This window comes from Lichenostomus cassidix, chromosome 14 (genome assembly GCF_008360975.1).
Source record: "Lichenostomus cassidix isolate B80296 chromosome 14, HeHo_3.0, whole genome shotgun sequence".
NCBI lineage: Eukaryota > Metazoa > Chordata > Aves > Passeriformes > Meliphagidae > Lichenostomus > Lichenostomus cassidix.
The window spans coordinates 440,427-457,213 of NC_139495.1; the positions used below are offsets into that span (position 1 = coordinate 440,427).

Consider the following 16,787-nt stretch of genomic DNA (forward strand, 5'->3'; position numbering starts at 1 on the left):
GGCAGAAGGAGGCAGGACGTTTTCCAGAGCTCACAGTTCTTCCTCCAGCCCCCATCCTGCAAGGTGCTGTCTGAGGAGAGGGAATCTTCAGCAGAGATCCAGTGGGCTCTTTCCTCCTGCAACGCCAGTGCCCAGCTCCCCCCTCCAGGAATCCCACTGGGGTTTGAATCCCAGGGCTCTGTTAGTACAGGCGGCAGGGCAGAGCATGCTGATGGCACCAGAAAGCTGTTGTTTAAGTGGAGTGGGGTGTAAACAGCAAGCATGTCATGGGAAAGACATGCCCTGCATAGATACAAAGACTGGAAGCAAAATTGTCGGCTTTACAAAACATTCCTCCCTTGCAAGTAGAGAAACCTGGAGGTGTCGAGGCATCCGCAGCAGCTTTATTTATCCAGACGCCTCTAATGTTCATGCTTAGGCAATGTGTCTGCTGCTGAGGCTAGATCACCACATGGAGGTGGTGATCTAAAATGGAAAAAGCAACTTTTCCACAGATTTGGCAGTTTGTCATGGAGAGGAACTAAGTGATGGGTACTTCCCACCACAGAAAGGGGAACCTGGCCCCTCAGGTACCTCCACCGTTGCTGTTGCCATCCAGGCAGGGCAGTGGCCCTTGGACAGGCAGCTGAAGCCCCATGGGCTCTGGTGCAGCACATGCAAGTGGTGGGAGAAGCAGCTCTGGTTGCATTCACAGCAGTCAGGGATGCCCAGTGCTGTCCAGCTCCTCTGGGCTGGTGCTGAGCACATGGCTCCATCCCCCTGCTTTGACCCACACAGAGGGGCTGGGGCTCAACCCTCCCAGGCACAACCTGCTGCCACACAGAGCAGTGGAAATAGTAGCCAATATCCCAAAAGCAAAAACCCGTGGTTCACTGAGCATGATGAGGTTTGTTTCCACAAGGACTCAGCCCATCCTCTACATCCAGAGCTCTCTCGTGGCAGCAGGATACTTCTTCCTAGAAACTCCATTCCTGCTCCCAGGGAGGACCAATGCCACTGCTCTCGCACCAACCCAGGTGAGAGGCTGCAGCAGCATTGCTTTTCATTTTTTCTCCATCATTTCTAATGTCTGCACCGAGTTCTGGGTGTTACACAGGAGGGAACGTGGTCCCCGCCCTGGACTGGCTGCCAGGAGCCTGCAGCATCCTCGTTTGTGCCGGGCTGGCACTTCTTGCCTGTCTCCCCCTATCATCATCTTTCTTCCCAAGGAACAAGACAAGTAGTTTTCTGCAGCCGATCAAGCTTCTAGTACTGAGAAAGCAAGAGCGATGGCTGCTAATGTCTAAGCGATGCCGCACGCAGCCCTTTGGCTCAGCAGGAGCAGCCAAGCAGAAGCCTGGGATGTCGGGGTGCAAGAGGAAAGAAAAGGGGAGCCGGGAATGGGAATGGAGCAGTCCGCACTCATACTCTGCCACAGCCGGTGGGCTTCCCGGGTCAGCCTGCATGTGGGGCATCACACCCGGGACAGGCGGGGCTGAGCAGCCCCAGCCCGGCAGTGAAATTTAATTCATGCGTCACCTTAAAGCTTTTCCCTCCTACTTACCGGCGGCACCGCGGCGCCCGATGGCTACTCCTCCTGCCCTTGCCGAGGACAGAAGCGACTGCGACCGTGGGGCGAACTGCCCCCGGAGGCTGATGGTTCGGGCAGAGCGGCTCCGGCACCGGGCTAGGGCATCCCGGGGACCGGCCGTGACCCTGGCAGCCCCGAGCCCCGCTGCCCCTCTCGGACGGGGGCTGCTCGCACCACTCCGGGTCGGTCCGCGCTCCCAGGCGAAGGTTGCGCGGCTGCGGGAGGCGTCACTCCCGAGCCAGCTGCGGGGACGGAGGTGGGTGCCTCTCGCTCCGCACCGCTGCTTCGAGCGGTTCAGGGCTGGCTGCGGGGGCGGAGCGGGGCAGGGCCGGGCAGGACAGCGGGACCGGGGACGGGACGATGGCAGCGGCAACGGGACCGGGGAGGGCAGGACTCGGCGGGCCGCCCCAGCTCCGTGGCAGCCCAGTCCCGGCGGAAGGGCTGTGCTGGCGGTACCCCCGGCCCGGCCCGGGGGAGGCACCGGGCGCCGAGCGGCCGCGGGGGCTCCGGGAGGCGCTGACGTCAGGCGGCTCCTTAAATAGCGACGCAGCCGCCGCTGCCCCGGCACTTCCCGCGGAGGCAGCGCGGAGCCGTCGCCGCCCGATGGCGGGGATGGCCGCGGCGGGGCGGCGGGCGCAGGGGGTCCGGGGCGGGCGCAGCCCTCCGGGGCGGCCCGGCCGAGCCGCCGCGTAGCCGCGGGAGATGCCGGAGCGGCCGCGCCGGGGCCGATGTGCCGGGCCGGGGCCCGCCGTGCCCGGCGGCGCGGCCCCATGGAGCCATGGCGCGTAGGGCGCCGAGCGGGTGGGCCCCGGCCGTGGCTCCGGCTCCGTCCCGGCGGCTGGCGGGGAGGGTCCTCGTCCTCTTCACGCTGTCGCTGTCCTGCTCGTACCTCTGCTACAGCCTCCTGTGCTGCTGCGGCGGCCCCGCCGCGCCCCGCGCCCGCTGCCCGCCCGCCCGCGCCGCCGCCGCCAAGAAACTTCTGCAGCAATCCCGTTCGTGCGGGCGGCAGCCTCCCGCCCCGCCGGCCGGCAGCATCCCGGGGCCGGCCCGCCCGGGCACCAAGCGCCTGCCGCGGGCCATCGTGGTGGGCGTCAAGAAGGGAGGCACTCGCGCCGTGCTGGAGTTCATCCGGGTGCACCCCGAGGTGCGCGCCCTGGGCACCGAGCCCCACTTCTTCGACAGGAACTACCACCGCGGGCTGGAGTGGTACAGGTGAGGGCGGTGGGCTGCGGGATCGGCCCCCGCCCGCCCCGGGCGCCCCCGTCCCCAAACACCCCTGTCCCTACACACCGCGGGCACCCGCCGCCCCGCTCCCCGCCCGTGTCCCCTGTCCCCTGCGCTCTCGCTCTCGGTACGGACTCGGGTCCGCGTTCCTCGGTCTATCGATGGAGCCCGCGGGGCGGGCGGTCGGCGGAGGCTGTCACCCGGGCGCCCTCGGGGAGTTTTCCATAACTTTCTCTTGCTGTAGTGCCGAGCGTGTCGCGGCTCCGTCCTTGCCGTTCCTCGGAGCCCGCAGCTGCAGCCCCCCGAGCCCCAGCCCTGCCGGTGGGCACTCGGCAGCCGGGACGGTGCCGAGTTTTCCATCCCGTCTGAGGAGACATTTGCCTGGGTGAAGGGTTTTCCGAAACGCGTGATTGCCCTGTACACGGGACGCGCGGCTGTCCTCCCGCAGCCCTGCTCGGAGCACCCCGGCACGCTTCTGCTGCCGGCCTTGATCGCTGGCTCTGTGAGAGGAACAGTCACTGTCCTCTGCCATCCCATCTCTCTGAACTCGAGTAACTGTGGATCTGTATGGAATCTCTAATAATTTGAAGAGGTCAGCGAGTGTCTCCAGGAGGAGATGGTGGAAAAAAATCCCTTAATTTCTGTAAGGGCTTTTATGAGGTACTCTGGGTGCTCGTGGAGAGGCAGCAAGTGCTGCTGTGAGCAGGTCACAGCTCCCATGGGCTCGGTGGTGCTGCCAGCGCTTCACTCCCTGCTCCCTGTGCTTTCCACCCAGCGTAGCGGCAGGTGTTTGCTGTGCTGTTGTAGAGTGCTGGGTGCATTTGGGCAAGGCCGTGGAGCTTCTGCTGGGCATCAGCCTCGGCAAGCAGAGCAGGGCTCGGCCTGGCCCTGGCTGCCTGTGAGCTCACAGCAGGGGAAAGGACCTGGCATTGCCAGCATGTCAGAGCATCATGGCGGGCGGTGGAGGCAGCCCGAGGGGCCTCACCGAGCTCGCTTGTCATCCATCTCAGCTGCGGTTTCTCAGCAGAGGTGTCCCCAGTGCCAAAGCAGGTCAGTGCTCAGTGGCAAGCAGGTGGGAGGGCAGCATGACATGATGCTCACTCCCAGCTCTGCTGCTGGGGTCCTGGTGGCTGGGGCTCGTGCCCTGGGAGGCAACTCAGGCACTGTGTGGAGAGAACTGCCTGCAGCACTGCTGCCCTGTGTCCTGGTGGGGTCACAGTGGACTCTGCAGCCAGGAGTGTTCAGATCCTCTTGTGGCAATACTGGTGGCAGGTGACAGGAGAGCCAAGACAGGCATAGGTGAAGGTCACTGAAGCCGTTTCCCTCTCCTGAGGCTGTCCTGAAGTATGTCCAGTTCCTCCTGCCCTTCCATGAGTAGCTACAGCAATGTCCTTTGCCTGCTTTTGCCACTTGGCAGGTCTGTTTCATTCCCACACCCTCCCCCCAACATCAGGTACTGTCACCCATCCTGCATCCCCTAAAACCCAGCAGCTGTGAGCAGCCCTGCAGCACAGGCACGTGAGGACAGTGCTTTCTCTAAAGTACATCCAGAGTGGCAGGATGGAGCAGAAAATGGGTCCTGACTGAGCCCCTTGCTCTGAGGGGAGCTGCACGGCCTCAACACCTAACTGGGAAGCAGCTTCCCCAAATCTGAGCTGGGGTCCTTCCCTTCATCCTTGTGTCTGCAACTGATCTGGATTGTTTGCTTGTCGCAAACAGCATGGGAAATGCTCTGTCAGCGTGGGAAATGCAGGGCTGGGAGCCTCATGGGCAGTGCAGAACCGAACCTGTGACATTGCTCCCACACAGGGTTTGGGACACAGAGCCTGCCCTGAATGAAGGGACAGACCCTGCCTGGGGTATGTAGGGGCACCTGTGGACACCAGGAGTGGTGCTGGTCCAGGAGGCAGGAGCTGTGTCACCTCTCCTCACGCTGTGACACTGAGGGGCTGCAGCGGTGCAGCCGAGCAGACAGCCTCCCACACTGAGTCCTGGTTCAGCCTGGGATTCTCCATGTGAAGGGAATTGTGCATGACCAGGAGGGATGCAGCCCATGGCAGTGGCAAGGGTGGCTGTGGAGTGAGGTGGGAGCAGTGCTGGGAGCTTGGCCAGGTGAGCAGCATGCTGCCCAGGGCTCAGCTCTGTGCCTGGATCAATGGAGAGATCACGCCCGAGCAGCGGAGCCTCCAAATTAGTTCAGCTAAAACAATTAAATGACACTTCCTTGGTTTTATTACCTTTTTTTTTTAACCTGACAAATGTGCCAAAACTTAAGCACAGAGGCTGCTAATGTATAAAGTGTGGAATTGATTTTCCTCCTTGCAAGTGGAGCAATTAAATGTGGAGCAGGTCTAACCCACAGCACGATGAGCTCCTGTCATTCTGCCAAGAGCCTGGGAAGCAGGAAAGCAGGGTCCTGCTGCTGGCCATGGCCCAGGAAGGACAGAGATGAGGCTGGGGGCAGCAGGTGTGGGGGCTGTGAGGGATTGCAAGGCACTGCCTGCCAGGACCCCAGAGTGGCAAGCTGTGCTTAGCCCGGCTGGAGCTGTTTTCCCGCTGCTAGCTGGGGAGAGCAGATGCTGACGTGTTTGGGGAGTGCCATAGGGGAGGTGGTCTCTGCAGGCAGCCCGTGGCACAGACCCCTTGAAAAGGCAAGGCTAAAGGCATTCCTGATGTGAGGAGACTTTGCCTGCAGGAGCCTCTGGCTGCTGAGTGCCAAGTCAGCTCTGTCCTTCCCCTGTGCCCCAGTTGGGAGCCAAGTGGAGAGACCGAGTTGGTCTTTGATGCATTTGCAAGCAGCAGGAGAACTGAGCCCCTTCAGTTCTGCTCCAAAAACATTGGTTACTGTTTTCTCACGTTTCCCTCTGCCCTGGCATTTGTGTGACACAGAAGTGGCAGAGCTAGCAGGAGGGGACACCTCCTGATCCGCCGGTCCTTGCCTCTCCAAATGCCATGTTTGCTCACAGCTGCTGTCGTGGTGCCTCCTACCTTAGCTCCTGCCATGTCCTGGGGCAGCCCCAGCTTCACCCTGTGAGAGGAGATGACACACTGTGCAGAGCCAGACCCCTTGGCTCCCCCCATGTAGGACCACTGCCCAGGAGCTGCCCACTCACTGGCTCCAGACCCAGAGCCCCCGTGCCATTTCCAGTTCCCATCAGTCTCTAATCCACCTCATTAGCTACAGATACACTACAGGAAAGATATTTTTAGCAAGATCTGTTTTAAGACAACTGAAACCAAACAGCAGCTACTGGGGAATATCGATTCATTACCAATCCTGCACTAAATGTTCAATATTGAGCTTTTTCCTGCTGCAAATAGTGTGGGCCAATAACCTTCAATATTTTCCAGAACACAGGGAAGATGGTGTCATTTAAATTGTTATTAACTTTGAGTAGTGACTCTAATTGCAGCATCTCAGGGTGCAGTTTTCCTCCGTAGGATTCCCGAGTGATCCTGTCAGATGCTCCAGTGTTATTTTCACAGAGAGGGGCTTTTCCTTGTGGCTGCAGCAGCAGGCTGAGCCTGGCTCCCCCCCAGCAGGTCCTGCTGCTGCCACAGCTGAGCCCAGAGGCAGTTTTGGCACTGGGCAGAGCCTGTCTGGTTCTGAATCCCACCTGCCTGAATTCCCTGATCCCAGGGATGGCACTTGGGCCAAGCTTGGCTTCCCCATGCACTGCTGTGACAGGTCCTGGAGCACCAGCACTGCTGAGTTCTGCCCCCTGCCCCAAATCCCTGCCTTGCTCTGGTTTTGGGGTGCTCCTGGCACTGCAGCAGCTCAAGGAACACCACTGGCCTCAGAGCAGTGGGCTCCATGCTGCCCTGGGGAGCAGACCTGCCAGCCAGGAGCATCGCTGTGTCCCCACATTCCTGGGCCGGTGGGAGGGCAAGGAAGTAGACAGCAGAGCTGCTCCTGCTCCAGACTGCTAATTGCACCCAGCTAATGGTCGGGCTGGCTCACACACAAATGGGAGCCCATTAGGCTTTGCCCGGTGACATGTTTGTGGGCTTTACTGACAGTGCATTTGGGCAAAGTTAATTAGTGAGAAGAAAGGAAGGCAGCAGCTTCAAGCATGCTTTGAAATTTCCTTGACTTCAGAGAGTGCCCTGGCTCTGGGGAATGGGCATGGAACCCGTGGCAGAGACTGTTTTGTGAGGAGCTGCTTGGGCAGTGTTCCCTGGGCACTGCCATGCCCGCACTGCCTGTGGACAGCAGTCCTGTCTGTGCTGCCCCCGGGGGGAGCCAGGTGCTACCAAGACCCTCACTCCAGCCAGAAGAGTTTACCTCTCTGAGGAGCTGGAAGAAATGCTGGATATGAACTCCTGTGGGGTGCCCAGCCTTCAGCATTAAAGATGTGTATTCCAGATGTGTTTCTTAACCTTGTTTGTAAATGCTGCAGTTTGCTCTCACCTTTGCTTTGGAAGCACCAAATCCAGCTGGTGGCACACCATGGGCTTGGCAAGAAAAGGACACCAGGCCCTAGTGACCCTGGGTGTCCGTGGTGGGGCCAGGCCCTGCCCACAGTGTGTGCCCACAGTGTGTGCCCACAGTGTGTGCCCACAGTGTGTGCCCAGAGATGGCTGAGGCCAGGGAGCAAGGGCCAGAGCTGGCTTGCTCTGGGTGACAGGGAGTCTTCAGGACCCACAACCAGGTTGGTGGGGTTTGTGGTGTCTGTGCTTGGTTGTACTGTCCATTTGCACTCTCCTAGCACAGGGAGGTCCCCAGGTGGCCACTGTGGCTCTGACACAGGCTGTTAACTTGGGAATTGCTGCAGCAGCTGGGACATACGTGGTGATTTTAAAAATGAGTGTTCAGTTTTGAAGTTTCACCTGTGGAAGGAGCTGCCTTGAAAATGGGAAAGGGGGAGAACCCAGCCTGTCTCCCTGAGCACAGAGCAGTGCCCATCAGGGCTGAGAGCTGGGCTCTGTGCAAGCTGTGCAGGCAGCCCTCATCCTGTGCTCCTTCCCAGCCCCACTGCCCTCGGAGCTGGCCTTGGCTTTTGCTAGAACCTCAGTCAGTGCTGAGCGGTTATTGAGGAAGGTGAGAGTCACACATTGGTGGGTCTGTGAGTGAAGGGCAATGGCAGTGTGCCCTTTGGAAAAGAATCTCTTGACTTAAAGGACACTGCAAATCTCTGGAGCATTTAAATGATTACAAATGAATCAGCAACATTGTTAATTACTGTGTTCACTCTGCTTTTATGCATGGAAATGTCCCTCATTAGCTGTCTGCGAGCACTGGTGTAAATTCTTTGAACATAAACATTTATTAAAGGGAGCTGCTCCATCATTAAATCTTGGCTGCTGTAGTGTGGGGTGGTGGCAGTGGGGCTGTGGGGCACAGCCAGCTGCTGCCAGAGCCATGGGCCCTCGGGTGGTGTTTCTGGCTGTGGCCATGGTGCCACCTCTGCGGGCTGAGGGGTGCACAGTGTGTCCCTCTCGCTGCTGAGGGCTGCACGGTGGCCCAGCTGCCCCAGCCCAAGGGTCAGTGAAGGCTGCAGGAATGCCTCTGCCCCCTCAGCCCCCTGCATTCCTTGGCAGGGTGGTGCAGTCTCTGTGTCCTCCATGACCACTGTGGTTTTTCTCAGTCAGGGAGAGCTCTTGATCTTCCTCACACCTCGTTTTCTCACGTGTTTGACCCAGTTTTACTTAAACCTCCCAGTAGCTTTGCTGGAGCTTTCATCCAGCACTGCCACCCGCTGTCCTGCTGAGCAGAGGGTGCCAGGTGAGAGCTGATGGTGCTGCCAGCTGTGTGTGCCCTCCTGGCACAGCATGGCACAGCACAGCACGGCACAGCACGGCATGGCATGGCATGGCATGGCACAGTCCTGGAGCTAAAGCCAGTGCTGCTCTGTGCTTCCTGTGCTCATCTCCCAGCACATCACACTGCAGCTGGAAACACGCTCACAGCCCACCCTGCTCTGCTGTGACATCAGCTGGGAGAGGGGAAGCACAGAGCCCTCATCACAGGAGCTGGCACTTGGGATTTTTTGCCAAATTAAACAGTTTGTTTTTATGCCGCTGAGCAGATGGAGTCCAGGATTGCACAGCCTCCAGCCTCTGCACACAACGGGCTGCAGCAGGCAGGCACTGACCCAGAGCTGCTCTGAGGGGCTGGGGCTGTGATGGGATTATCAGTGGGTGCTGCTCTCCCCACTCTTATCTGCAATATCTCAATTGTTTGATGAGATTTTGTACAAATTCCTCCCTGGGAGAGTGTTTCACGCATGTTCGACATCAAAGCAGCACAGCCAGTGAGGGAGCGCATGTTTCTTTAATGTGGGAGTGTTGTAGGGGCTGCAGGGTGCCCAAAGGCAGATTATAACAAAATTAATAATTCAGGGCTTGGAAAGGTGCTGGTGAGGAGTTAACCCCTTCAGGGTGAGTCACTGCCTTCATGCTGCCAAAGCCAGGTCAGGCTCTGCATTGCTGCCTCACAGCCCTGGGGTGGTGGAGTTGTGGGGGCTGCACTGGCTGCCAGGGACTAAGGGGCACAGCTGGGCCACATCAGGGCACAGCAGCTCCCCTGGACTGTGCCCACATGTGTCCCCATGTCACTGACCAACAAACGCAGCCTCTAAATCTGGGCTGAAGGGAGTGTTAATGCCCATATCAAGTGGCACTAAAGGGCTTTAAGAATTGAGTAACTCTAGTGAAAGTAATCTCTAATTCAGGAGGGATTAATGTTGTCCCTGCAGCCAGAGCGATGTGCTGAGCGAGTGCCCCAGCCATGCCCCCCCCAGTGTCACCCGTACATCACTGTCCCTGTGCTGGCAGCAGCTGGCTCAGTGCATGCCAGGAGCCTGTGCTGAGGCCGGCTGGGGACATCAGGAGGCACAGGACAAGTCCGTGGAGCAGCAGGAGCAGCTCCTGGTTGAGCCCTGGCCACGCAGCCTCATGGCACTGCAGGCAGCACCAAGAGCCTTCACACCTACACATGTGAGCCTGAGCCTTGAGACTGTATGACATGCTATTTGTATGCAAATAACCCTGTGAATCCAGAAGTCCAAAAATATTATTTTAAAGTCGGGTGTAATTAAGTTTGCCATGCATTTCCCTACTCCTGCAGCCCTGGGGATCCTGCTGTTAGTGGGAAATGCCTGGATGACATCTCTCCCCCTTGCCCGGCTTCACTGGTGATTTATTTATCTGCCTGTGCTGTGTTTTGTTGTCTCAGCAGTCTCTGTTGCTCAGGAACAGCAAACACTGGGAGTCCATTTAAAAAAAACAACTCTTGTCTCATTTCAGTAATTTACTATGCAGAGGTTTTGTGTTTTTTATAATGGATTAGAACCTGTAATTTTGTTTTTTGAATGCATGGACCTAATAACTCATGTAATGAAAGTCTAACAGGCTTGAGGATGAGCCATTAATGAAACAGCAGTTTTATGATTCTCCACAATATATTGTAATAGTGAAACACTTACAGAGCTGTCCTGCACTGATTTATGATGAAACTTGTTTGTGATGTGGAGATAGAGCCATGTGCCTGCACTGAATTAGCATTTCCTGACAGTCATTAACCAATGGGAACCGTAATCGGGATTTATGGGGTTTGAAGCAGAGCAGTGGGAAAGGCCAATTAAGCGCCATCCAAGCTCAGATACCCCAGTGAACCAGCCCTGCTAATTTATGCTGACTAATTAGCTTGTTTTCTCTCAAATTAGGAAGCTGGTCAAGAGCACGTGAGGGTGCATGGGTTGGTGCCCTCGGCATGTGCTGCCACTCCTTGCAATGTCCTGGGTGTTCCACCACTGTCCTCTTGTCACCCAGGAGCTGCTGTTGAATCTCGTCCCGTTAGGTCTTTGATCAGCCTGAAGCTGCTGGCCGTGGGCCATGTTTCAGGGGTGCTGGAGGTGCCAGGTCTCAGTCACTGCACTGACACAGCCTCGGGAGCCCCTGTGTTGTGGCGCCAGCATGGCCGTGGCAGCTGTGCTGGGTTTATCACATGGATAATTCAGGGCCCTGTGCTCTCTGGTGGGATGGCTGCAGACAGGGAAATGGCTGCTCAGAGGGATGGAGTGTTTGCTTTCTCTGGCTGCTGCTGGCCCCAGACTCTCTGTGGCACCCAGGGCTGTCACTGAAGTGACTGCAGTGCCAGCGCCAGGTCCCTGTGCAGGGGTGATCACCCACTGCAGGGCCAGCCAGGCACACAGTGCCTGGGGATGTGCAGAGTGGGGGCTCACAGGGAGCTCCACAAGCTGAATTCAGGCTGTGCCTGCTCACACCACAGCAGCTGCTGCTGCCACCACAGGATGCTGCTGGGGTGTGGATGCAGCACAAAGGTGTTAGCCTCATCCTGGCTGCCAGCACTCCCTGTACAGCCAGGCATTCCCCACCTGCTCCCTGCCCACTCCAGCCAGGGGACCTAGAGTGCCACGAATCTAACTGCAGTGGATTTGATAGTTTACTCTAGTAATACAAGACCAATTTATAAATCTTTCCGTCCCATTAGTTTTTATTTGATTTGGATGTTCAGATGTCAAAGCAAATGATTTAATTAGTGCTAAGCTGGGCTGCCGGGATGCTGCATTTCCCCCAGTCTGGTGCTCCTTGCCTGGCTTGCAGCCCAGCTCCCAGTGCCAAAAACAGATGGGTGTACCCAGGAGCCCAGTCAGAGCTCTTGGGCCTGGTCAGGCCCTGGTGGGATGGGTGATACCCTGGTGGGCATGAGCCCCACGTCCCTGGGCAGCCCCTTGCCCCAGCTCCCACCAGCAGAGCAGCACAGACCCCACGGCCTGTCCATTGCTCCCCAGGGCTCCTTGTGGTGGTGGTGTTGCACAGCCATCACATTCCTGCATCCTGGCACTGCACACACTCTTGTTACTCTGTGTGTGGGGCTGCTGGTGCTCCTCTCCTCTGTCCAGGTGTTCCCTGGGGACTGGGATGGACCTGGAAGTCATCCGTAGCCAGGGTGCTCCACAGTGCTGCTGGAGGGATCTGTGTCTGCTTTGTCCCACTGGGAGGGGACATGTCACCACCCCCTGGTGCCTGTCCCGGCTCCTTCCTCAGCATCACCTTCTGCTTCACTTGCAGGAGCCTGATGCCACGAACACTTGACAGCCAGATCACGGTGGAGAAGACCCCCAGCTACTTTGTCACTAAAGAAGCACCGCGGAGGATCTTCAACATGTCCCGGGACACCAAGCTGATCGTGGTGGTGCGGAACCCGGTCACCCGGGCCATCTCAGACTACACGCAGACTCTCTCCAAGAAGCCAGACATCCCCACCTTTGAGGGGCTGACCTTTCGCAACCGCAGCCTGGGGCTGGTGGACACCTCCTGGAATGCCATCCGCATTGGGATGTACGCCGTGCACCTGGAGAGCTGGCTGCAGTACTTCCCTCTCTCACAGATCCACTTTGTCAGTGGCGAGAAGCTGATCACGGACCCAGCGGGGGAGATGGGCAAAGTCCAGGACTTCCTGGGCATCAAACGGGTTATCACAGACAAGCACTTCTACTTCAACAAGACAAAAGGCTTTCCATGCCTGAAGAAATCAGAGAGCAGCGGCTTGCCTCGCTGCCTTGGCAAGTCCAAGGGCAGGACTCATGTGCAGATAGACCCCGAGGTGATCGAGCAGCTTCGGGACTTTTATAGACCTTATAATATCAAGTTCTATGAAACGGTTGGACAGGACTTCAGGTGGGAATAAGAGTCCATGAGCAGAGCTGCAGTGACATGGGGCTGTATGTGAGGGGGGCCCAAGGGGCTGGAGCCAGGACCCCCCTCAGCCCATCTTGCCCACAATTGCGAGCTGAGGCAGGCAAGGGGTTTCCCTGTCCCTTGGGAGTCTGCAGTGCTCCAGATAAGGAGCAAGATAAGGAAGACTCAGAGTGCTGCTGCGGCCACCAAGCTAAGAGATGAGTGCTCAGCAGCGCTGCCTGTCCCACAGGTCAGCAGTGATGTGGCTTCTTCTGTGGGTTCCTGTTTGCTTTTAGCACCACATGGTCCCCAGGGCCACTGTGATGGCCCTGTACTGCAGCGTGTGCCCAGGCTGCTCCAAAGCGCTGCCCTCTGTGTCCCGAAGCAGATGAGTGCTCCTGGACAGTGGCAGTGGGACTGTCTCTGCCAGGCCACATCCTGGGCAGGCAGAGCTCTGGCCGCTCCACTTTGCCTTTGTCACTTGCGCCATGTGTACCATGAGGACAGTGAGATGTACCTGCTTGACAAAGAAGTCTATGGAAAATGTTGTACTGATATTTTGTCCTGTGAATAAAGCACAGAATCCTGCTGTTACGGGTACTTTAGTGGCACTAGTTTCCTTGTTCAGCATGTGATCCCTTCATGTAAATAAAGTGGCTTCCACCAGTATGCATGGGCTGTTCTTAGGACAGGGCTGGGCATCCCCGGGCAAGGCTGGGGGGTGTGGGGAACCCCCAGACCCATGGGCATGGGCAGGGGCTGGGGCAGAGCTGGGGCTCAGCCCAGCACAGCCAAGGGGACAAGTGGCACAGCCCTGCCCAGGCCTCCCCAGGCTCATCCTCTGGCACAGGGCTGGGGATGCCTCAGAATGAGGCACAGCGGCCGTGTGGGGATGCAGCACACCATGGACCAGTTTGCAAGGCCTTACTGCAAGTGATTACTAACCAGTGAGCTCTAATAGGAAAAAATTGGAGTTAATTAGTGGACACCTAAGAGAGCCCCATCTGCATCTCTGCCACTGCCAACTTCAGGGGAAGACACAGCAGTGTGAGAACCCAGAGGCAGTTATGGGCAGGCGGAGGTAGAGACAGGAATTAATGGCCATTGACAGGAAAATGGGATATTTGCTTGTATGATTTTCCCTTTAAAGGAGAAAAACATTCACAGCAAGACTCACAAATCCCAGCCTCGCAGTAGAAAAGCCATTTCCAATCTACTCCAAGGAGGCAGAAGGTGCCAGGTTAGATTGATCCTCCTGACAATACTGTATTAGTGGGAAATTAGAGCTGGAGCCTGAGGAAACTGCTGCGATATCAAACAATTACTTTACATTTGTCCTTACAAATGGAGGGAGCAGAAATGTGCTTAAATCAAGTATTAGCTTTCCAAAGGGTGAGCAAATGAGGGTTCAGGAAGGGTTACACTGAAAATGCAGAGCACATTAGGAGCTCTTAAAAATGGCTTTAAAAGCCCCAAGCAGGCAATCTGCATGCTGAGGAGGCTGGGCAGGGGTTTGATGAGGATGGAAGGGTTTCGTGACGACACAGAGCAGTGCTGGTTTGGTGATCTGATGCCAAGCAGAGGGGCTGCCAGAGGGAGCCCCCTGCCCACCCAGCCTGGGTTCCCTCCGCCCAGGGAATGAGGGACAGAGCCTCTGCTCTCAGGCTGTCACGCTGTTTCCAGTCCTCCCTGGCACTGCACGTCCCACAGCCCTGGCTGCCCCCACGGCACAGACACCGCCCTCGAGTGCTCCGTGTTTTGATGGGTTCACTCAGCCCTGAACCCCAGAGAGCAGCTGTTTAATATTTATCAGCTTATAAATAGTTAAATATAATGAATGTGATTTAAGTGGTCCCTGATCCTACTTGCTCTGAAGAGCTCTTGAGACGAGCTGGGCCAAGGGAATCCTTCACTGGTCCATTTCACATCACTGGCAAGTGCCCTGATAGAAAGAGCAGAGCCACTGGTACATCCCCAGGAGTCACAGCACTGCTCCTGCCTGGCAGCAGCCTCGCCTCCCAAAATAGCCCTCTCCCCTCTGGGACCATCCCAGGACCCCCAGTCAGGGCTCTTATCCTTGACATAGTGTCTCCATCAGTTATTCACCCTCGCTGTGTCTGATGAGGAGACCCTGGCCCAGCTGGGATCTGCCTGGGACCACCACGACTCAGTGGCTCTCCATGTGTGCTCCAGCTGTTGTCACTGGACCAGCAGGTTAAATTCAGCCCTGGTATTTCCAGCTGCACAAGGAGCATTGTTCATCCCTCTCACCAAGGCAAGATCACAGTGCTGTGAGCACTGCGAAAATTTGATTAACTTCTTATTAAATTAATATGATTCCATTTCACTGCTGGCTCCACGTTTACTGGCAGCAGGCAGGGCCCTGGGAGTGACTGTGGGGGACTCCCAGCCCTGTCCCCACACTGCAATACTCAGCAGTGTGCTCCTAACTCGCCTCCTTCCATGCACACAGAGTGGGCAGCAAATAAATACAATCATTAACAGAAACCTCCAGCGCCTCGGAGATGATGGATGCTCAGGGGCAGCTGGGATTCAGATACATTCAAGTAGGTCAAGTTTTCTCCTATTATTTCATCAGGCTGCAGCAAGAAGCAGGAACACAGGGCCAGCTGGACTCCCAGCTGCCCAGGATGGGTGCAGCTGGATGTCACACAGTGATGCCAGCACCTGCCTGCCCGGGTAGCATGGAGGTGCAGAGGGGTAGGAGGTCCATGCTGCCAGCTCTGCACCCGTTGTGACCCCAGTGCTGCAAGCTCCCCTCCAAAACACGACTCACCAGCAGGCTCTGGGGGCTGCACCTACTGCCAGGAACCCTCCAGCATCTCCCAGAAAAGTCATTCCCACAGAACTCCCAGATACCATCGGCCTCTGACCCACAATGTGTTTCCCTTCCCTCTAGCCCATCGGCACTCGGAGGGCACAGGAGCTGTGCAGAGAAGGAGCTGTTTGTGCCTGCAGCTGCCAGCCCAGCCCGGTGATGTGCCCCTGCTCACAATGGATTAACACATTGCATTTGCTTTGAAAGTTTTCCAGGTTGCTCTCCAAGCCCTGCCCAGTGTTCCACGAGCAGGTGTGTGTAGCAATGAGTGGACCTGATGGCATCAGTACTGCACTGAAGTCCAGGCATCGCTGCATAATTCATTACCTGACAGCTAATTAGCCGGCCGGTCCAATTAGTGACTCCTGTAGAGCCAGGGCTGCGGGTGCAGGCAGCAGGGGACTGGCACTCACAGCAGGCGGGCTGCTGAGGGGCTGACACTTGCCAGTGGCCGTGGGGATGGCACTTGACAATGGCTGTGCCAGCAGCTCGTGGGGCCCAGGGGGTGTCAGCTGCCACGTGGACCTTCTGCCAACAGAGGGTGGTGGTTGTCACCCCCCAGGATGCTGCAATAGCGCCTGTCAAAGGCACTCTAGCCCTGACAGGGGCTCCTCGAAGCCCTGTGGCACATTGACCTCGCAGTTGTCCCGCTGGCTGGCCATGGGATCGCTGCTGCCAGTTCCCAGAGGGAAAAGGGGTGCTGGTGGGGCTCAGAGCATGTGGTGCTGGGTCCCAGCCAGCCCTGAGCCACAGCATGGGGCCAGGTCAGGGCAGGTCCCCTGCTGGGAATAAGTGTTGTAAGGTTTTAAGGAACCTTCATACTCATTCACGACATCCCTGCTCCCCACAGCTGGCTCCTGCAGCGAGCACGGTGTGAGGACAGCAAACCAGCTCTGGCACGCTCCAGTGGCTGCAGATAAGGACAGCTTAGGGATAAATATTTACCCGGTAACTGAATGCATTCAACTGAGTTCATTCCTATTAGAGAATCTGTTAGTAATTATCTGAAGACTCGTTATTACCTGGGGACCTATAATCTGCCACAGTAATGAGTTCAAGTGGCTCCTGTGGCATAACAAGCAGGAAAGGGAAAGTGGGAAGAGGCCACTGCCATTGTGGCAAGGGCAGGGCAGGGCTCAAGGACAATGGAGCTGCTCAGCTTTGGGGAGCTGACACTGTAGCACCATGGCCATGGTCACAGAGCTGCCTCCGCCTCCCTGCAGCAGCTCAGGGGCAAACCCTGGGCAGAGCTCAGGTCCAGGCAAAGCTCAGAGAGCTCAGAGAGCTCAGAGAGCTCAGAGAGGCAAAAGCTGAGACTTGAATGCAACTGCTGCATCCTCAGCCAGGCGTGGCTGCCAGGAAAGTGCTGCAGGACATGCTCCCTGTGCCGGGTGTGGGTGAATCCCAGCACCAGGGGCAGCCCTGGCCGTGGGCTCTGTGCCCCACAGAGCTGGACTGTGGCTCAGCAGCACTGACCCAGTCCTACCACCCAAAGGCACTAATTCTGCA

General features: G+C 57.3%; 1 protein-coding gene across 1 annotated transcript; it reads left to right on the forward strand.

The window, feature by feature from the left end:
• Positions 1–2,133: 2,133 nt before the first annotated feature.
• On the forward strand, positions 2,134–13,108 carry HS3ST2 (heparan sulfate-glucosamine 3-sulfotransferase 2). The gene is made up of 2 exons (XM_085074210.1): positions 2,134–2,782; positions 11,831–13,108. The coding sequence occupies exons 1-2, from the start codon at positions 2,349–2,351 to the stop codon at positions 12,447–12,449; spliced, it is 1,053 nt and encodes a 350-aa protein (XP_084930336.1). The 5' UTR covers positions 2,134–2,348; the 3' UTR covers positions 12,450–13,108.
• The last annotated feature ends 3,679 nt before the right edge of the window (positions 13,109–16,787 follow it).

Bases quoted from the DNA above. Each gene is read 5' to 3' on its own strand.
- HS3ST2 (XM_085074210.1), top strand. From the start codon at position 2,349: ATGGCGCGTAGGGCGCCGAGCGGGTGGGCCCCGGCCGTGGCTCCGGCT. The intron at 2,783-11,830 runs GTGAGGGCGGTG...CTTCACTTGCAG, and splicing joins CGCGGGCTGGAGTGGTACAG to GAGCCTGATGCCACGAACAC.